This window comes from Carassius auratus, chromosome 13 (assembly GCF_003368295.1).
Source record: "Carassius auratus strain Wakin chromosome 13, ASM336829v1, whole genome shotgun sequence".
In the NCBI taxonomy this organism is placed as follows: Eukaryota; Metazoa; Chordata; class Actinopteri; order Cypriniformes; family Cyprinidae; genus Carassius; species Carassius auratus.
The window spans coordinates 15,380,985-15,403,058 of NC_039255.1; the positions used below are offsets into that span (position 1 = coordinate 15,380,985).

The window sequence follows — 22,074 nt, forward strand, 5'->3', positions numbered from 1 at the left end:
ATTAAGGGTTTAGTTCTAATTCTATTGTTGTAGACCATTAGAAATGTTATTAATGAGCTTGTGTCTATCCAGATCCTTAGCAAAATGGTAAATATTTGTTTATGTATCTGCATCTGCAGAGCATGTCAAAAAAGGGTGTGTGTAAATTTGATTACTGTACGCATAGAAATATATGTGCAGTGTGAATATATGTCTCCATACAGTTCAGCTATGATTAAATGCATACTGGAACTCAAACTGAAGAAATATTTAACACCATTCAAACTATGATTCCTCTAAACATATATATATACATATATATACAGTACAGAACAAAAGTTAGGACACACTTTCTCATTCAAAGAGTTTTCTTTATTTTCATGACTATGAAAATTGTAGATTCACACTGAAGGCATCAAAACTATGAATTAACACAATGAGGAATTATAAATGGAATTATATACATAACAAAAAAGTGTGAAACAACTGAAAATATGTCATATCGTAGGTTCTTCAAAGTAGCCACCTTTTGCTTTGATTACTGCTTTGGACACTCTTGGCTTCTCTTGATGAGCTTCAAGAGGTAGTCACCTGAAATGGTCTTCCAACAGTCTTGAAGGAGTTCCCCGAGAGATGCTTAGCACTTGTTGGCTCTTTTGTCTTCTGTCTGTGGTCCAGCTCACCCCTAAACCAGCTCGATTGGGTTCAGGTCCAGTGACTGTGGAGGCCAGGTCATCTGGCGCAGCACCCCATCACTCTCCTTCATCCATCATTGGATGGTTAAAGACAAACCACATAGTTTTTTTTTAACACAATCTTTGTGGGTTTTTTTTTCTGAATTATACTCTTATGGATGTTATTTACCAGAACTGATATAGTGTCCGAATGTGATGCATGATATATGATTTATATGAAAAAAAGAGTGTTCAAGTGACAGAAGCTGTGTTTGGCAGATTTATGAGAAGAAAAATAATGATGTCTGTTTAAGGAACACAGCCTAAAGCCTGAGTGATACTTTCTTCAAACTGACCCGAATCTCAAGTTCAGCTCAGGTGGCTAGCTAAATAAAAAGCATCATATAAATATTTGAAATATCTGAGTAAAAAATTGACACACTATAATGAGGATAACTTTTCAAAAAGCTTTCCCATAATCTGCCAAATGTCTTGAAAGACACATCTGCAAGCCCCTCCTTAGACTAGCCCACCACTGCATCTTCTCACATCTTGCTCTCTCTGATGGATGGTTTGTTGAAGAGTGATCTGAAAAAAAAAAAAAAAAACACAAAAAACAGCCACTTGCAATTCATCAGGCCTGGAGTAATGAGCGGAGAGCTACACTGATTTAGCCCGGGGCTTACAGCTCGAACATCTGGCCTGGTTGGCAGCCACAGTCAAGGCCAGCACTATTGGAAAGCTTTCTTTGGAGGGTCCAGATGCAGAGAGAGGAGGATCGGTACAAATGCTACAGATGGAAACACTGGAACAGATGATGTGGTGGGCAGCTCCTGCCACCGTTGGCACGGGTAGCTTGTCTCCAACAGCTGGCACAGGTTAGACATTCCTGGGAATTGGTGCCACAAGGCAAATGTTCGCACTGGCTGAGGTTGTGGTTGTGGAAAATATACACACTGTTCTTACAGGTATCATCAATCAGGCGGACTGTGGGACTGAATGATAATAGAAAAAAAAATTATCTTTGCTTTTGTTTATGAAATTTATTTTTCCTGAAATCTAGTTTATGTATTTTCACCTTTTGTATTTAAAAAAATTGTTAGCCACTTGCTAATTTTTTTTCCTATGCAAATAGTAATAGTTCCAAACAAAGGCAAAGCAAAAGAAACCGCTGAATGTCTCAAAGTCGTACAAAGTATACAAAGTAGTAATGTTTAAGTTCTGAATGAATCAGTAATGAGTTTTTAAATGAATCAGTGAATAAATGTTTCAGTGACTCTCTCATAAAAACAGTGGGTGTGTCTCAATAAGCTCCCTAGTTAGTGAATGTGTATATTGTGAACACAATTCCAGACATTGGTCAGAACCCTATCTCACTACACACTGGGACACTGATGACTGATGAGTTTCTGGTGAAATACTAATGCAGTTTAAAGTACATTTTGAAAAATGCTTCAACTTTTCAGTCATAAATTAATTATAAAAGTTAGCTAGAAAATGTGATGTAAAATATGATATTATCATATTTTCCATTAAGGGAACAAAGTGAGCATCGATGACCCTAGGTTTTTTGTGGGATTTTCTAGGAAGTCTGGTTCCAGTGCACTGGAAATATTTTGCAATTGAAACAGGTTTACTTGGCTGGCTCTGCATGCTATGAATGGAAGTCAATGGAATGAAAAGTGTAGAATAACTGGCCACTGAGTGCCCTTGGAATGACGATCAGCCAATCAGAATCAAGGACTGGATCTTAATGTGTTACATAAAACATATTAGATGATTTTGCTTTGACAAAAGATTCTAGAAAAAATATTATATTATATATATATATATATATATATATATATATATATATATATATATATATATATATATATATATATATATATATATATAAAAAACACATGCTTTGCACTAAAAGTGACACTTATATACACACACACACATCTGGTCATACTGAGGCATGCTTTTGGATTCACAGACGAAAAAATAACAGATTGTGTGTGGGGGTTGAGTCTGAGACTGTGAATATAATGGTCTTGCCCAGATGTATGTGTCTGGATGGCTCAGACTGGCACAAATCTGGCCACTGCTCACTGATGGACATCTGGATAGCAAATTGGTTAATGGTGCCTCCAAGCCAAAAGGTAGTCAGCCATCTCTTCTCCCAGCAATGCAAGAGCTGCCTCGCATCTGTGTTCCACCTACCCCAGGAAAACATCCCCCTACAGGCCTGAGAAAAGGCTGGAGAATGAGAGTTATGAGAGTAGTGCTTAGTCCAAACCAGGTCTCTGTCTGGAGGAGAGCATGTCATGATGTGGGTTTTAAGACCTCTGAGTATCCTTATAAAATGCAGCTTGTACTAAGGTGTATACAATGTATTTATATACAATGTATATAAAGTTTCATTTGTTAACATCATTTAACTACATTGGTTAACATTAACATCAACACTTTTACAGCATTTATTAAGCTTTTAATGTTAATTTATACATTTACTAATACATGTTTATAATCAAAAGTTGTGTCTGAGTTAAGGAAAGTTATGTTTATAAGTAATGCATTACAATACTGCGTTACTCCATGAAAAATAAACTAATTGTGTTAGTTAGAAAAGTAATGCAAGTTACTTTAGCGCTACTTTTGTCTCCTGGCTTGCTTCTTTGTTTTTTTGTTTTTTATAAAAAAATTAAAAAGTGATTATATTTTTCAACTGTAAGGGCCCTTTCACACCAAAAGTTCAATTTATAAGACTTTCCCTCAACACTAACTCAGATATTTCATTGTAATGCATTACTTTACTAGTTAATTTAAAAATGAACTCCTGTTACCTGTAAAGTTACTATCAACACTGCTCCTAACATTAGTTAATGCACTGTGAACTGACATGAACAAGCAATTAACAAATGCATTTTTATTAAGTAACATTAACAAGGGTTAATAAATGCTGTAAAAATGTACCACTCATATTTACTTCATGCTATCAAATGAGACCTGACTTTAAAATGTTACCATTATAACATAACAATGTAGTCAGCTACTGATCGTTTGAATTCAAAAGAGTTTTTCAGGGTTGCTGGAAGTGCTGGACTATCAATGGCACATCACACCCCACACTGCTCCAGATTCAATTATAAGCAGATGTGATTAGGCAAGCGGATGTGAATGTGTGTTAGACCTTGAAATCATAACACAACACATTAATATCTTGGACCTACAGTAACATTTGGAACACTGGTTTCACAAATGATCCATCCAAAGGGCATTACCATCAAAACTGGTGTAAGTAGATGCGTAAGAATTACTCAACAGACAGAAGAAGCCTTGTGAAATTAAACTAAAAGCTTCCTTTATGGGGCCTGATCTCCACCATCTGTGGATAAACAAATAAAACACACAGCAGTTTCCCCTGATGCCTGAACCCTAGAGGATGTGCCCTCCCCCAAAACAGATGCAGCACCTCCAGAGGCTTTGGGTGTGCTGTGGGAAAGAACAGCTGTTTCACTGCCTAATAAGAGGGCTACAAGTGAGACAGGTAGGTCATGAATTATTTACTTGAAATGTTATTGTTCTTAGCTTCTGTTAAAAATGTCACTGGATCCTCTGGTCTGCAGGAAGTGACTTTTTAGGGAATGTTTATTAGACTTAACTATATGTTGTGAAGGTACGTAAATTCACTTGACAACTGTGTTATTGACTTATTTACAATTAAGGCTCTTGTCTGTAATGTGAATTGCTTTAGATAAAAGCTTCCAAATGAATACTAAATCTAATAAGATTTAGTATGACACAGGTTTTATTAGGGGGATGGAACATCCTCTTTATGGAGAGCATTTGATAGGATAAAAATATTTGTAGCCAAGCTGAGATTTTGATACATTTTCTATAAGAGAAAGACTGTACATTTGAAATGTGGAATCTGCTAAAGATGTATTCTGATAAACTTTACCCAGTTCTTAAGACACTAGTGTACAGTCGCCTCAAAGGTAATAGAAATGGCCCAAAAAAAAAAATTTATATTTATGTATGTGTGGATTCATTTATTTATTTAGCAATTGATTCAGCCTAACTCATACAAGATTCTAACTTTGTTTTTAAATAATGTCAGTCTTTCTTGCTATACATCCATGCTAAGATTGTAACTTAATACTTTATGAAATTTAGAATATTTCCCACTGACTCACATTAATAGAACGTTCAGCTTTCAGTTTCCATACTGAGTTTCGCATTGTTCTATTTTCTTACAACTATATTTGCATACTGAAATATGATCGCTTTTGTTTTCATATATTCCACATTTAAATGGAAATGATTTGCAATTTTCAAGAATAAAATTGGCAATTAATTCATTCTCGCACTTCAGATCTTATGATATGAAGCTCATGTTAAAGAAATAATACAATCATTAATAGAAAAAAGCACATCAGTATAAGAAGTATATCTTACAGCCTCAAAATACGTGGTTATATATATACTTCTTTTTTTCCTTGTTATTTCTTCTTGCTGTTGTTGAATTTGCCATGTTGCTTTGAAATGTTGTTTTGAATGGGAAAACATACCCATTATGAACAACTGAAAAAGTTATATAATACATTTTGCCCCACATTCGTATTTCAGGACAGAGCTATAGCCCCTTTTCCAGCTGTGTTATTTGTCACCCAGCATTAACCTTCATTTATCAGCATGCTTTCACCAGTTAAAGACGGATTCCTCCATATGGCTGGGTGCTTCATTAAATGCTAATTATTATGAGGTATAATAATTGTGAGGCTGCTGTGTGCACTGGGTGACATGCCGCTGCAGTGTCCCAAGAGAGGAGGAATAGACTGAGCTCCAGATAAGCAATCCTACTGTTCTCCTGAGACTGTGTGATCGCCCATCTGATGATATGGCCGCATCCTCTCCCCTGGGAGCACATCTCTCTCTGTTGTCTGTCTGTGATAGGTGTGTTGAGTAAGGGTGACATTTCTGGGCTGATGTTTCATTGTGCCATCACTGCAGATTTCATATACCTTGGTTGTATATGTGTATATTTATACACTACTCTTTCTGCATCTCGATTTGTAAGAAACATTTTTTTTATGGTTTCTGTTGTGCCTCACATTTTTCTATGCACAACCCCTAAAAGTTGTGTTATATAAATACATGCTGTTCCTGTCTGTTTTATGCCTCCTGCTTTTAGGTGCTGTGTTGTCTCAGTGCTGAGAGCTTGGCTTACTATCACACCATAAGATCCCCACATTATACAGTCGTTTTAAAGTTGGCCTCTTGTGTCGAAGAGTTTGATGAAGAGCTGCAGAGTTGGTAGTTGGACACTTTCTCTGGGTTTACTTTAAATATCACAATCCTACTTTCTGCCAGCTGGAGTTGGACACCTCTGCAGTGTTGTTAGTTGTGAGTAGTACTGAGTCTGTATGGATCACATTATAATGTTGCTGTCCGGCCCTTCAAAGTCATAATCCATTCTTGAACATCTATTATGATGGGTACATTGTAGGAACATTGTAGAAAAGGTACGAGAAAACCTCATTCTGAATGTATAAGCATGTTAATATTACAATTCTATGCTATTTTAATATTTAAGTCTAAATATATAAAAAGAAAACATCGAAACATTACAATGTCCAGATTGTCTGCGCATACCTTAATTATGCGTTTTGCAAAATATTACATTTGACAGTATTATTGAATTATTAGTGTTTTTAAAAATTAAGATTACCTGATAGTAGGTAAAATATAAAGTAAAAAATAAAACTGTAACAAATAATGCAAAAGATTATTTTATTAAAGGGGTCATGAAATTCCTTTTTTATTATTTTGTACTGTTCTCTGAGGTCCACTTATATTATCAAGACTTTTACATAAAAAAAAACATCATAATTTAAAAGTAACAGGCTATTATCTGTCCTGTTTTGACCCTCCTCATCAGAACGGTCTGTTATAGGCATAGCTGATTGTAGACTTTGAAATAAATGCTCCTTGCAAGACTGGCTAACAGTTGTGTATGTTTGACAGCCTACATCCTTCATAGACAGACGCTGCTGTGTGATTTAGGTTACAAACGCATAAATACTTAGTACTTATCAAACGATTTGTACTGATAGTCAAAGCAATAGTTACCATGTAATAAAAACAGTTACTCATTCTTGCGTGGTGCACCATTACTGTCAGATCCTATACAGTCGGCACAACTTCGTCTTTTAGTTTCAATCTTTCTAAAAATGAATTGTGCCTTGTTTGTAAATGAATCCCCAGTAAAATGAAGTGAACAAAGGACCAAGTTCTTACTGACGCAGTCTGGAACTTCATTAAAAATAAAGTTCATCCACTCTTTCCTAATGCTGGGATCAGGAGAAAGGTGATGCAAAGAATGTGATTTTTATAACTTGACACAGAAACAACATCTTGTTGTCTTCGGAATATCTTTATCATTTGATTCCTGTGTAGACCTGCGTTGGCCTCTCTTGTTATTTACAATACGTGTGTTAATCGGTAGGCGGGGCTAAACAGGCAATTGATCATCTTCTGCGGGAGGCAGGGTGTAGCCACACTACTACGTCATAAAGTGGCACATTCCAAAACCTGTCATTTCGGCAGATCTGCTTCAACATAAGCTGTTTTTAAGTAAGTTTTGAGTTATGAAACTTGCAGGATTTTTTTATAGTACAATGAATGGCCTCTTATGTGACAAAAGATCAAGGTAATTTAGACTTTTCAGTTTATGACCCCTTTTAAATATTTTATCTTAAATTTTATATATATAGACCTTGTCTAGATGCCACACTAAATTTGACACAAGGCTGCGAGGGATAGACTTACAGTTTTTACAATGGCACACACTGTATAAAGGTCCTAGATCACATAATTTTCACAACTTCCAAAACTGTTTCATTAGGTTTTTGTCAAAAAATTTTTATAATTTTTTTTTTCTTTCCCAGAAAGATGTTTCATCAGCTGAACAACTGGAATGTTGTTAAACAACAATACATTTCTAACCCAAAGGTTGCAGGTTTGATTCTCAGGTCCGGCCGGTAGTGTCGGTGGGGGAGTGAATAACCAGTGCTCTCTTCCACCCTCAATACCATGACTGACGTGAGACCCTTGAGAAAGGCATCACACCGAACCCCCAACTGCCCCCCTGGTGCCCCAGAAACATGGCTGCCCACTGTTTTTTTTTGGGGGGGGGGGTGTTCACTACTGTGTGTGTGCGTGCACTTGGATGGGTTAAACGCAGAGCACTGATTCTGAGTATGGGTCACCAGTGGCCACATGTCACTTCACTCATTAAACACACTGCATATCTATACCTCGCAGGCTTATTTTCATTCCTGTCAAAAATCGCTACACACTACCTTAAAGGAGTAGTTCACATTCAGAATGAACATTTTGTTTTCATTTACTCACCCCCCACTTGTAAACCCATACTATGGAAGTCAGAGGTGCTCATCAGCTGTTCAGATCCCAACATTTTTCACAATATCTTCTTTTGTGTTCAACAGAAGATAGAAACTCATACAAGTTTGGAACAAGTTAAATAAATGTATTTAAGATCTGGACACAAAACCCGTATTGTTAACTGTAATTGAGCATTTAAACTGACCACTATTTTAAAGACTTTGAATTCATACATTGCTCACTGCTAGGATGACATAATTCATAACTGTTGTGAGAGGTGACATTTCTTAATGTTTGTGTTTGGGGCTGTACATTGTTCATTGTCTTTGTTGTAGTTGTGTAGCAGCTGGACAAACTCTCTGCTCTAGTGCATGTTTAATCCCATCATAAAGGTCAGAGTACTGTACTTGTATAAATATGTGTTTAGGTCTAAGCTTATCTCCAGATTAAATCCCTCAGAATTTGGATGAGCATGTACAAGCTTTCCACCATGAATATTCAATGTTTTCCTATTTTTGAGAAGTGAGACATATAATCTTGTGCATGTAAGAATGCATAAAAGGCTTCAGCTACCATATTTGTGTTTATGGTGAAAGCTGAGTGAATCCAGTAGCATCCACAAACATGGATTCCACAGTGACCTCAAGAGGTGGGGATGCAGAAGTACCTGATCAGAATAAACTGTCAAATGTGTATTCAGTGGCTCTCCATTATAGCCTGTGTATATATATACACATAAATACAGACCATAGTCCTGCTTTGTGTACACATTTTCTTAAGCATAACAATACAAAAACACCTAAAAGACCTCTTGCGAATTCTGCTTTTGTGCTTTCATCCTGCTGAACGGCATATCCTCCATCTTTCTGAAGGCAGCTGTAAAATGTAATTATATGAATTTTAATATATTAAAACTACTGTAAAATATACACTTAACAGCTATCAGTTAATAAAACCATCCCAATTAAATAACTTTTACTAGCCCTCCATCGCTCTTCAGAAAATTCCTTTTAGTTGCACAGAAGCGAGGCTTCACATCTTTGACTTCTATCTGAACAGATGGAGAGAATTCCAGTAAATATAATTTAATTAATAAATATAACAACATGCTGATGGCACAGCCATATTCAAGGGACTGTCATCTCTCAAAAAAACATTTGTGATCAAAAAGGCCTGTTGATTATCATACTGGAGCAGAGAACTAACAGCAGTTATGCTAATAATTACAACAATGTGAAACTCCTATTTTTTTATTATTTTTATTATTTATTTATTGCATGCAAACAGTTTTGGAATTGTGTTGTCTAATAAAGGTGATTATTTGGTAAAATGTATCTTTGGTCCAAAACTTAAATATTAATAGCCTATATCGACTGAATACTTAAAATATTTGTGCAGTTAAATTAAATAGCACTTGGGTTTTATTAATATATAATAATATAATATAATATATGAAGATTAATTCAATGCTAAGTTATGAAGACTTGGAAACATAACATTTTATTTGATTTATGTCATTATAATTTATGTTAACTTTTATGAGTGAAGACAGTCGTGGATGAATCTTGTACAAAACAAAGGATAGATTGTTGTGTGTCGACTTGGAAAACACCAACACATCACTTCATGCCTGGACTCATTTGCCACATCAGCTTAATGAGGCCATTATTTGCATTAAATTCTAATGCTGTTACGTCAAGATTCCGGTACCAGTAGGATAGTGGTTTGTTTTGAAATGTATTAGTAACGCCAATTAGTTTACTGGGACGCGAGTGTGGGAGCGTGGATGCTGATGGGCGGGTGCGTTCAGCAGCCAAACACGCCGAACACGTGACTGTGTTCACAAGCTCCTGAGTGAACTTCGCGCATCTGTGGACCATCGCACATACTTAGCATTGCAAACTTTCACCTGTTGACGCCGTGATCTCACACACAAACAGTATAGTCTATGGCACGTAAGCGCACGAAAGTTTATTCAGCGTAATTTCTCAACAAATTATCCGTTCATTCATTCATTTGTTTATTTCTTTATCTAATTGTAGGCTATTTATTAATCTAAATACATTTAATTAATGAAAAATAATTTATATATTTATTTTTCCAAAGAAAGATAGCGGTGATAGCGACAGCACAACATTTATGTAGCCTAACCATATTCACTGCGGCAAACAGCATTATAATTTTACCCAAATTAATCTAGGTCTAATTTAATAAAATAAAATAAAAATTTGCCAATGCTCTTTTTAACTTCAATAATGCAGTAATGCTGTTTGCCGAATGAAATGTGAATGAATGCAGGCTATTAGTGATCTCGCAATTAAAGCGAAAAAAAAAAACACCTTGGTAATATTTCAAATAATTATAATACTAGCCTAGGCTACTACTACTACATATAATAATAATAGTCAAGAGTAATAACATGTAACTAATTATAATTGCCCAAGTATTTTTTTCATCCGCCCTATTTTGTAGCCTAGCCTACTCCAAATATTTAGAAATTAGGCTATAAGACTTCTCAAATGTAATGTTTCACTTTCGGCTGTTTCTTTTCATTTTATTTTGTAGTAATAAATCTAGAGTTACATCAGACACTCGTGCCTCTGTTCCTCAGTTAGAACATGTTTTTAAGTGGCCCTGTGTCTGTGTATCTCTCCGCGGCGCTGGAGGAGGTTGCAGTGCACCTGTTCTTCACCGCTGCTCGGCCCGTGACTACAGTACCCACGTAACATTGCGCAATGTCCCTCGATCCGCGCGCTGCGCCAGTCTGCTCGAGGAACCCGCTCGCTCACTCGGCCTTTTTTTTCTGCTTTCTCACTGTTGCCTGGTGTCAACCTACGCCGAGAGAGACACATCCCTCCCTCTTCCCCCCTCAGCGGCAGCTTCCAATTTGCCTTCGCGTTTCTTTTCGCCTCCTCCATTGGCTTGCGCGCTGCCAGTCAAGCGCTTCCTCTTTACAGGAGAGTAGTAGCAACAGCTCGGAAACATCTGGCTGCCGCAGCTCTCGTCGCTCCGCTCGCCTGCTCCGTCTTTCCTGCCACTGCAGGTTGTTATGGAAAGCTGTTGAAAGTCAATCGAGTTGTTTTTCTCGCTGAGAGGATTAGACGGAGGAAGCAGGAAGACGCTGGAGCTGGTTGTCTGTAAGTGTCTGTGATACGAGGTGCTCTTTAAGGAGATGAAAGCGCGGTTGGAGGCACGGACTGGATTGTTATGGGGAAAAGTAACGATCTTTTTCACGCGTCTGTCGGTCTTTACGCGCAGAATGAGTTGCTCGAGCGCGTGGCATCGTGGCCTGCCGCAAAACTGTAACACTGCAGGTTGAATGCTTACTTTTTATTTGTTAGCCACACAAGCTAGCTTTCCTGAACGTACGGGGTCAGGATCCAGAGAAACACCGTCGGCAGTGCTGTGTATGTGTTTGTGTAGGAGTAGCCTGCGATAATACCGTTTCCTACCAAGGTGGACTCGTAGTTTGTTTTATTTAATGTCTAATTATTTTGCATCGTGGCTTTTAAGTTCAAGAAGGGGCTAACTTGGCAGTCTTTCAGGACAACTTCCCAGGTTCGAAAACAAGTTCACGTTGACGTGTCACGGTATTTCCATTTACCCTCATGTTTACTAAATGCTTTGCACACCAAATAACGTAGTATTATTAATAAACAAGCCCAATCGTTCAAGTACATATGGAATGAACAGCTCTTATTAGTTTAAAACCCACCGAGACCAAGTGTAATGTACTTGACCGATGCAGTAAAAATTTTATTATTGTAGTTTTTATGCATTTAAAAATAGTCGTGCATGTCAGTGAGTTTAAAAAACAGCAACTAAATTTTCTGTTAATATTCATGAGTGTGACATCCTTCAGATTATAATTGTGTATCTTTGTTTTTGCTGATTTTGGTGGTAAACAGGAAACTCTTGTTTGGCTCGCACTGAAGAAGTTTCTGAGTATGAACACAAATATAAGTGAGATGCATAAGAAGTAAGTCCTAATGCGGAGTACAGTGCCTTTTGTTTGAACCGTACTTATAAGGCCTGTATGATTGTTCCCATTGTTTCTTATCCCCCCCCAGTCAGTTGTCCAAAGGGTTAGTAAAATGAATGACGGTAATGGCGCAGCCAGTGAACCATAAAGAAGTCGAAAACAATATCAGCTGCGTGGATCTGTCAGTTGCAAATGTGCTGTGCTGGCCTTTGTTTATGGTTACTGGAAGGAGAGAGGGGGAAAAAAACTAAGGGTATTTAAATTCTCAGTGCAGGAAACTAGGTTAGAAAAAAGTGTCGGCTTTCAGACGGACTCATTTCCAAGTTGTTCTTTACTGAAAGATTACAACTAAAGGGGGGAATTGGCTAGATTTCTACAGAATCACCTCACAACACTTCCCTTCCTCCCGTTTTTTAAAGGGGGGGAAGAGAAACAAAGTTGTATAAAGGAGAGGCTGGTGGCAAGAGTGTAGAGGAGTAGCATATGGCACTAAAAGGAGCACAGCTGGAGGTAGCATTTCCATCTGAACATGATGTCAGAGCAGCTGACAGGCTGCCATCCCCCAGTCTTTTCTTCTAACGCACAGACTGGGAGTTAGTGTGTGTGCGGATCTGTGTGCAGGAGGAGGCATCGCATTCCCCTCCAACATCTCCTCCACTTTGCATCTGTCCCTCACAGTTTGATTTTCTCTCTCTTTCTCTCGTGTCTCTACCCTTTCATTGATTCGGCGAAGGGAGTTACAGCCGGCGCTACCACAACAGTGGACTTAATCAAGTTGATGCGTACTGCAGGTACTGTACCGGGGGGGTCCGGGCAACAGGGATGTGTTTTGAATAGGGAGCTCTTGTTAAGTCTTTCTGCACGTCTGCCATCAGTGTGTGTGAAATGGGAAGTAAAGGATTTCGAGCTGGTGTAGTGAAACCACTGACACTTTTTGTTGCCATGAAGAGGTTTCCAGGCAAGCGTTTCATTATTCTGTTTGTTTGCAGGTCTTGTTTTCCGTTACTTCATTCTCAATGGCAAATTGTTGCTTTGTTGTGACAGTAGAGAGTGGCGTTGTTAGGGTAGTTTGTTATAGTACTGTAGATTTAAAACTAGAAACTCCTGTGTTTATATGCTGCTAATTTGTTCAAATCTGTTTTTCTTTTAAGTAATACGATTTTCAGTCCATTTAAACCAAATTCCTAATCTTTTAAAGCAGCCGAAAATGCAGAAATGCTTTTGGCCAAATAAATCTGCAACTTTATATAATCGTGCGTTCTTCAAATCGTCGCTTCGTCAGTCTTTTTGCTCAAATCTTTCCTTTTTTCCTTGTTTGTAAGAACTAATTTAGAACTTGCAGATTTGAGCTGCCTGAATTGGCTAGACAGCTGTAATCGCACTCCTCCTAGTCTTAATCTCTTTATCTGGGCAGCAGCTGCCATATGGTCTCAGTCAGCTGGATCAGATGTTCATAAGCCTCCTTCTCCGTCCCTCTCTGTCCTCCCAGTCTCCTAATTTGATCGCTGCTACCTTGCGAGCTGTCCTGCAATCTTTATTTTTAGCCATCTTAAGGATTAGGATTGATGTGGACTATGGGGCACTTAAAGTGATTGTATTGTAAATCTGCTGTGGAGTGCCTCTTTGGGGAGGATGTTCCATTTCTCCAAAGATTTTGGGAGGGGAAAAGGGGGAAGAGAGGGCTGGCGAGAGGTTTGTTACCCCCCTGTCCCCCTATAAGCCCCTCATTAATGAAGGTCTGAACGCTGTTTGGGGTGGGGTGGGGGGCTTTGGCTTGCTATCCCAATCAGATTTAAATGAGTTCATTGAAGTCCGCTGGCTGAACATGACGCTGGAGCGTTTTTTTAGACGGGAACGATCTTCGCGGGTAACAGGTGTGCTTTCATATTTTTTTGCGTTTTATTTTACTTTTAAACTTTTTTAGTTTGTAAATTGTGTACTATTTTTCATATGAAATTTTTTTTAGTGCGTCATTTATTTGCAGACTGTCTGTCTTTGATCGCGCCCGTCACAAAGTCCTGATGTTCTGCTACCTCAGTTCTCGTACCCTTAGAGATCATGGTACTTGGTATACTTATGCAGTGTGCCCATGATGGTGAGCTGTTTGTGTACCTGTAAGCCTGTTACCTATACTCAGCGTCCTGGCCAAAGTGGGTTATTATAAATAACTGCTCCGGGAGCAGAGTGAGGAAAAACAGCAAAGATTGTCTCGCGCAGACATCTGTGGAACCTGATTATACCAGAACGATTCTGATAGGATGATCAAGGCTGTATTGCTTTAATTTTACTTGACAATTTAGATATTTTTCATTTACATTTTTGCATTGATTTCCCAGGTCTCATGCTTTTAAACTTTTAATTAAAAGGGTCAGGTAAAATGTAATCGTAAACGCACTATTGTGTATTTTAAAGTGCACATTTGAGGAAAATGCAACTAGACTGATATATAATCGGTGATGTTATACTTTTTGCATGTGCTTTTTTTTTATAATCCTTTTATGTCAGAACTGTGGTGAACATTTTTCCAGTGTTCCCACAGGGGTGGAGGGGTGGAGGGAGAATTAGAGTGTGAGAGTATGTCTGTGTGCATGCACTGAGAGAGAGTGGGGGGGGGGGAGGCGGAGCGGTGGGAAAGAGAGAAGTTCCACACAGAGCTGCAGACAAAACAATTGTTGTTCTAGCGGGCCTCACTAACATCTGTGGTCTTTTGCAGGTTATGAAGACAGCATGGAGTTTCCAGACCACAGCAGACATTTGCTACAGTGTCTGAGCGAGCAGAGGCATCAGGGATTCCTTTGTGACTCCACTGTGCTGGTCGGCGATGCCCAGTTCCGAGCCCATCGTGCAGTGCTGGCTTCATGCAGCATGTACTTCCACCTCTTTTACAAGGACCAGCTAGACAAAAGAGACATTGTTCATTTGAACAGCGACATTGTCACAGCCCCGGCCTTCGCTCTTCTGCTTGAGTTCATGTATGAAGGAAAGCTCCAGTTCAAATCGCTTCCAGTGGAGGATGTGCTGGCTGCTGCCAGCTTCCTCCACATGTACGACATTGTCAAGGTGTGCAAGAAGAAGCTCAAGCAGAAGGCCACAGCCGAGGCCGACAGCACCAAGCGGGAGGAGGATGCTTCCAGCTGCTCGGACAAGGTGGAGAGCTTCTCGGAAGGTGGAAGCACGGGCCGGCCGGCCACTGCCGACCTGCTGCAGAGCGACGACGAGGACATGGAGAACAAACGGGACAGCCCTCAGGAGCCGGGAAGCATGTGGATGCGTCTGCCTTCCGACCGGACCGTGTCTCCCACCACTAGCCCCAGGGAGGCGGAAACACACGGTCCCGACGCTGGCAAATCTCCTGCCGGCAGCCCCAACAGCTCCACCGGCTCCCTGTCCCATCGCTCAACGGTGCCTCGGAGAGTCTCTGCTGACACCGATTGTGTGCTTGACCTCTCTGTGAAGTCCAGTCTGGGCGGAGGTCCAGGGGAGACCATTGCTGGCAACCATTATTTCTGCAGCTCTGTGACTCCAGACAACCTCCAGAATGCCTTGGTTCAAGTCAAGGTGGAGAAGGACATGGGCTCGGATGATGATGATATGGTGAGTGGCAACTACGAGATGGAGCACAGCGGTGTCAAGGAGCCACCCAGCACCAACGGGAACCACATCAGCCTCATTGCACAACGGAGGTTGGGCCTGGAGGCTCACCTCTCTGCCCTGCGTGAGGCCTCGCTGGCCAGTGAGCTGGTACGGGACGACAAAGGAGGCGACGATGACACCGATGTCTTAGGAGGGGACAGTGAGCGAGCACATGAGGCAGCGGGGGTTGAGAACTCCCTGTTGCCTTACGTCTCCAGCATGCTGGGGGGTCCACATACTCAGATCTTCATGTGCCCCTTGTGCAACAAGGTCTTCCCCAGCCCACACATCCTGCAGATCCACCTCAGCACACATTTCCGCGAACAGGAAGGCGTGCGGTCCAAGCCGACCGGCGATGTCAATGTCCCCACCTGCTCCATCTGCGGCAAAACCTTCTCCTGCATGTACACATTAAAGCGACATGAGCGGACGCACTCGGGTGAGAAGCCCTACACATGCACTACTTGCGGCAAGAGCTTCCAGTACTCGCACAACCTAAGCCGGCATGCCGTCGTGCACACACGCGAGAAGCCACATGCCTGTAAGTGGTGCGAGCGGCGCTTCACACAGTCAGGGGACTTGTACCGACACATCCGCAAGTTCCACTGTGAACTGGTCAACTCGCTCTCGGTCAAGAGCGAGGCGCTCAATCTACCCACGGTCAGAGACTGGGCACTGGAAGATAGTTCACAAGAACTGTGGAAATGAAAGCTAAACTGATAGCAGACTGTTTGAACTGCTTGTTAATTTAATGAGAGAGATCTGAGTGGCATTTTTTTGGGGCAAGAGAGGTGAAGGTAAGAGTGGGGTGAAGTGACGGCTGAAGGGTCTGAATCAGTCATTTTTCTTGTATGTACATTGCAAATCTTGTTGAATTGCACTTTACTAGCACATGAAAATGTTGCTACTGATTTTCTTTTAATATATTTTCTTGTCTCTTTAGGGTCTCTTTTTTTTCCTGTTCTCCTTGGGTTTTTAAAAATATGGGTGCTTGTCTCAGTAACCAACTTTGACAGAAAAAAATGATTCACTGGGATTTTCACCTGTTTATATAATTTACAGTTTTTGTAAATGCTCCTAAATATCAAGGAACATCTGCCATGAAAAGCATATGAAGATTTCAGGTAATAGACAGAGGAGTTTAAACTAAGTAAACACTAAACGGGTACTATTGTCATATATTTACCTGTGCACACTCGCCTCTTGTTTGAGTATGTGTGTGAGTGTGTGTGTATATAGTGCACTGTATGTATGTATATATAGTGCACTACTATAATTTGCAGGTAACATACCTGATGTGTGACTGTGGCCGTGTATTCACGCACATACGCACACATGCACACATAGTGTGTGAGCAGGTCAGTTCTTTAAATCCCACGAGGAAGCTCTAAGCTCACGTTACTTAAGCTCTTGTACATTTTTGACTCGTTATAGGAAACTTGACTGATGGAAGACAAACAAGGCACTCATGCAATGTACAGCCTCCTTTTTCATATCAGTTGCCGCATTTTTTCTATCCTTTCTTAATATGATTTGAAGTCATTTTAGTTGCAGTCTCTCTACATCACTCGTTTGCTACTGAGGTCGGTTTTGGCATCGGCTGCGTTTATAGAGATTTCTGTAGTGTTTTATTGCGATTTTTTTTTTTTTTTTTTTTTTTTTTTTCATTTTTAAAACCGAATCTGTTGTTGCATGATGTCTGACCTGTATATTGAAAAAGATGTGACTTGCTGTATTGCTGTACACTGTAATTGACTGATTCATGACAGTCAGGGCACCTGTCTGTTGGGAAAAAAAAAAAAGTACCTTTAATATTACCGCTGTAGAAATTGCATGAATTTTATTTAACTTACTCTTTTTTTTTGTTGTTGTTGTTTTGCATCAGAGAGTGTATTTTTAATTAATTCATTTGATTCCTTGGTAGATTTGAGTTTTTTCCTCTCATTAGAGAATGAATCGGGGGTTCTGGTGAGGTGGTTTTTCTGGGCTGTGAAGATTGTGGAAGTGCACTGACGTGAGGCTGCAGTATCTACACACGCGACACAATTCGGTTGGGGCTCACTGTAGGATTCGGAGGTTAACGAGGGGCCAGGTGTCAGTAGAGGCTTAATGGCTATGTTTATTGTTCAGAAGGCTACCGTGGCTCCTCTTATCATCTCCTTGTGCGCTGGGTCCTCAACTGCTGTTTGTCTCCGTGTCCTGTTTACTGTCTGTTGTCATTTGAATCATGTTGGCTCTGTTTTGTAATTTATTTATTTATCTTTTCAATTGGCACTTGCTTCAGATTCGTTTGCCATGAAGACACATTTGTGTGGCTGATGGTACAGCTCTTCTTTATGGGCGTCATCAGCAGCGCACATCTATTTGGAGAAGCTGAAGGATCTTTAAACAGCATAAAGCTCGACACTCGGATCTGAGTGGTTTGTGTGCGTGTGTTTGTGTTCAATACATAAGTTTTTTTTTTTTATCACTAAAACGTGTTTGGCAAGGTTGGTTGCACCTTTGAAGTTTAATGAAATTAGAATGATGTGCAAAAGAGGCCTTTATAAAAATGTATATGCTTAATTATTAACCTAATTGAATTGACTTTGTTACACTGAAAGAAGATCTACAAATTTGTGATTTGTTCTTTTGTTAACTTTTTGCAGCATTTGTAATTTAGAGAAAATTTTATTCTAATAATGTTATTTTTTTTTTCTTCTTTAAAGTAATTTCATTTGCAAAATTATATAAAGTTTTTTTTTTTTTATTAATGTGAAAATTCTGTTAGTGTTGTTTGTTTGTTGGTTTCACGAAAAACGATTTCATTGTCAAATCCAGAGAAATTAAAGGGGAAGAAAAATGAAAAACATATGGCTTAGCACTGAAGACATAGACCAGTCACTCACATAGTGCTGAAATGCTTGAACTTCTTTAGTTAGAGAGGGCCAGGGGCTCTGCACATGTTTGGAGCAGGACAGGAGTGCGCAGGCCTCAGGAACTGTCCCGCCATATATTTGGCTGGTGAAACGGCTAGTGAAAAGGTTGAGCTTTGCCAACAGCGCATGCCCCTCATGGCGTTTTGCACGGAGGTACTTTTACCTTTTGCACTCTAAAATGTGGCAGAAAAAAATATCAACTGTAGGGTTGATTTGTTTTCTATGCTTTCTTTTTCTTAGTTTTTTTTTGTTGGATTCTATTGTACTTGACCGCCTTAAACTACTGTTATCAACTTATACTCAGAGGGTGAAAACTGGAAACTGTCGCTGGAATACTGGATGACTTTCTTTTACTTATTTTTTTTTTTGTTCAGTGGAAATGAAGCTGTGAAATGGCCTATGAAGCTTATCCATAAATTAGACACCCCTTTAGTTTACTTGAAACCCAGGAACCCCAGTGTGAAGAACAACTCAGTCAAATTCAGACTTGGTGGCTAATGAGTATGGGGAAGAAAATCAATATCTCTTGAATTCAAGGACAATCGCTGTCTGGGTGGGAGAAAGAAGAAGAAGAAGAAGAAGATTTGACTTTACATGTAATTGCTTCCCTTCTGAGATTTTTTTTGCTATGTTGACATTGTTCCTTTTACGGATTTAGACATTTAGCTTTGACAATCATAGTATGTTTCATTTTCTCAAGGGAAGTCAATTATGAGGCTGTTTAGTTTTGTACTTTTGGTGTGCTGTTGGTGAAATTTTTAAATTGTGTGCAAACTGCAATAAATTATAAGAACCTTAACCTCTCCGTGCCATTTTTCTGTCAGAAAAACTTCTGGCGGGATTTGCCAGAGCAATGACGACGTGCATATTGGTGTGACGGTGTTTGTGTTTTTACATTCAGTTCAATAATCTTATTTACTGTAGATGCTCGTGTGGGTGGAAACATGTTTTCCAGTGCGTTAGGTCTGTGGATTGAGTATACTGCCCGGATGAGTGTGTGTGTGTGTGTGTGTGTGTGTGTGTGAGTGTAAGCAGTCTTACATGGTCTGGCTGCTGCTCCAGTAAAGGCGTGGGTTGGACCTGGGAAAATGTGCAGCAGCTTGTACGAAGACCAACCCCTCCCCCTGCATCACACACACACACACACACACACACACACACACACAGGCTGCTTCCAAAGCTCCTCAAGTACAGTTTTCCAGCAAACAAATCAGCTTTATCTAATGTCTCACTGTTCGGCAAACCTGGCCTACAGATGCACTAAAGGCTGACCACTTTTAAGTCAGCGAACGTTACTCAACAGGCCACTGCCACAGATGGTCCCGTGCTGTAAGCCTGCCCCCCTTCCTCACACACACACATACGGCACCTCCTTGTAATTGGTGCAAGATTTAGTTTTCAAACTTGTTTTGGACTTAAGATCCATTTCCGCTTGTATTATTCAGAAGTTTTTGTTTTGTATTTCTAGACAATACTGTGCACTCTTTGGCTGATTTTCTCTGAGAGCTGCAATTTGATTTGTGACATTTACATACAAATCTGCATCTAACATCTGGTTGGAACGGACAGTTGATGCTTTGCGAGGGCATGATGGTTTTCTCTCTTTGCTTTTTTACTATGAATTTAGGTCATTAATTTGTATCTGTCCTTTGTTTGCTGGAGGAGCAGAGACAAAGGGGCAGCTGTGGAAACATTTGGATGTGCCGAAGGGTAGTGGGCTCGATGTGATGAGTGTGTTACCAGCTTGGGCTTCTATATGTAGCTCCACCGCAGAAGTTAGCAGGAGCCGCATGCCAGCGTACTCGGGGAGGACACACATGGCATCAATAGTGCAGCATTGCACTCAGGTATGACTGATTCTGCCCACGCAGGTAGCTGCTGAGTACCTCACCAAATGCAGACCAGCTCCAAATATATAATGTACATTAGAGGGGCGCAGACAGGAAAAACCTTTCTGTTTGCTGGCATTCAAAGCAGTTTCACAGCAGATTCTGTGCTCTATGAACTTAGTGCATTTACTGAACATCATTAACGCTCATCTTCTGTTTGGAAATAAGATTATAATGTCAGGTTTAATGACACTTCCTAATCTTATGAGAAATTATTATCAATTAAATTAATTATAAATGTTGTCCTCCGTGTTACATTAATTATGATTAGGCTCTCAGAGACCCTCAAAAAATTATTAGCTGGGTGTACACAATATATACCTTCCTGCCAGTTGTTTATTTTGATGTAAGTTTTGATTGTTTGTTTTCACATTTCTTTTACATTTAACCTTTTAACATCCATGGAATATTTTTATTCCACACAATGTTCTTAAGATTCTTAAAAGGTTCTTCATACCAAAAAAATACAAATAAATTCAAGAACTGTTCCCTGAAAGAGCCTTTGGAAATTTGGAAAACCAAAATGGTTCTTCTGGCACTTCTGTGAAAACTCTCTTTATGTTTTATGATTGTAGGTGTTTATTAAGTCAACATATTGAAGTAATTTGAGGGTTAATTAAAAAAATGCTATTAGAATTGTTACACAATGTGTAGGTTTTTGGGACATCCAAGCATAACAATAGTCGATTTCAACAGAACAGGAAGGTTAAACATTGACAAAAAGAATGAAAATTATATAAACATAAACTCTGATTGATCCTGAGCATCATAAACAGATTTAAAAAATATGGAAACATGAAAGCCCACAGCTCATTTATTCCTCCTGTCTGAATAAAACAGGTTTTCTTGAGCATGAATGCCATTACATTGTCTTTTTAATCAATGAATACATATGAACTATGTAATAATACTAATATGTATGTATACTTGTGTGTGTATGTGTGTGTGTGTGTATATGTGTGTGTGTATATATATATATATATATATATATATATATATATATATATATATATATATATATATATATATATATATATATACTTAATAACATTTTCATAAAATATTTCATTTGGGCTCCTACAAAACAGTTTCATGAAAGCAAAAAAGCAGGCAGCAGTTAAGATATAAAGATTTTGCGGCAATGAAAGGAGCTTTAAATACATGAAAGAGAAAGGAAAAAAGATGAAGTACAAGGGCTGAGCAGATAAAAGGTGAGAAAAGCAGACAGGAGGGAAGGCGTCTTATTTCTTACAGTTGTCTGTCTCGTTTAAAGGCAGCCGTTATTGAGCTCTGTGCGCACACAGACAGACGGCAAGCAACAAGCGGCCTGTCTTGGCCCTTCAGACAATGCAGCGGTGCTTCAGACCGTCAGGGGTGGGGGTGAGGGGTCTGCATGGGGGAATATTTTTGGTTTAGGGAGGGGTACGCCATGCACCCTGCATCCCCCAACAAAAGAAAATGCAACCCCAACTTAAATGTTAGTGTGTGTGTGTGTGTGTGTGTGTGTGTGTGTGTGTGTGTGTGTGTGTGTGTGTGTGTGTGTGTGTGCGTGTGTGTGGTGCTGTTTGGTGAGAAGTGAGAGGCGCAGACCACACAAGCACATT

The 22,074-nt window shown here is 39.5% G+C and overlaps 1 protein-coding gene across 3 annotated transcripts; it reads left to right on the forward strand.

The window, feature by feature from the left end:
• Positions 1–10,722: 10,722 nt before the first annotated feature.
• On the forward strand, positions 10,723–19,380 carry LOC113112807 (zinc finger and BTB domain-containing protein 18-like). 3 transcript variants are annotated; one of them, XM_026278679.1, is made up of 2 exons: positions 10,723–11,185; positions 14,744–19,380. In XM_026278679.1, the coding sequence occupies exon 2, from the start codon at positions 14,758–14,760 to the stop codon at positions 16,369–16,371; it is 1,614 nt and encodes a 537-aa protein (XP_026134464.1). In that variant the 5' UTR covers positions 10,723–11,185; positions 14,744–14,757; the 3' UTR covers positions 16,372–19,380. The 3 variants fall into 3 exon arrangements, with proteins under 3 accessions (XP_026134464.1, XP_026134463.1, XP_026134462.1); XM_026278678.1 differs by lacking the exon at positions 10,723–11,185 and adding an exon at positions 11,215–12,821; XM_026278677.1 differs by lacking the exon at positions 10,723–11,185 and adding an exon at positions 12,852–13,904.
• Positions 19,381–22,074: the final 2,694 nt, after the last annotated feature.

Coding starts and splice junctions, on each gene's coding strand:
- LOC113112807 (XM_026278677.1), top strand. CDS start 13,856: ATGACGCTGGAGCGTTTTTTTAGACGGGAACGATCTTCGCGGGTAACA. Junction 13,905..14,743: donor ACGATCTTCGCGGGTAACAG/GTGTGCTTTCAT, acceptor GGTCTTTTGCAG/GTTATGAAGACAGCATGGAG.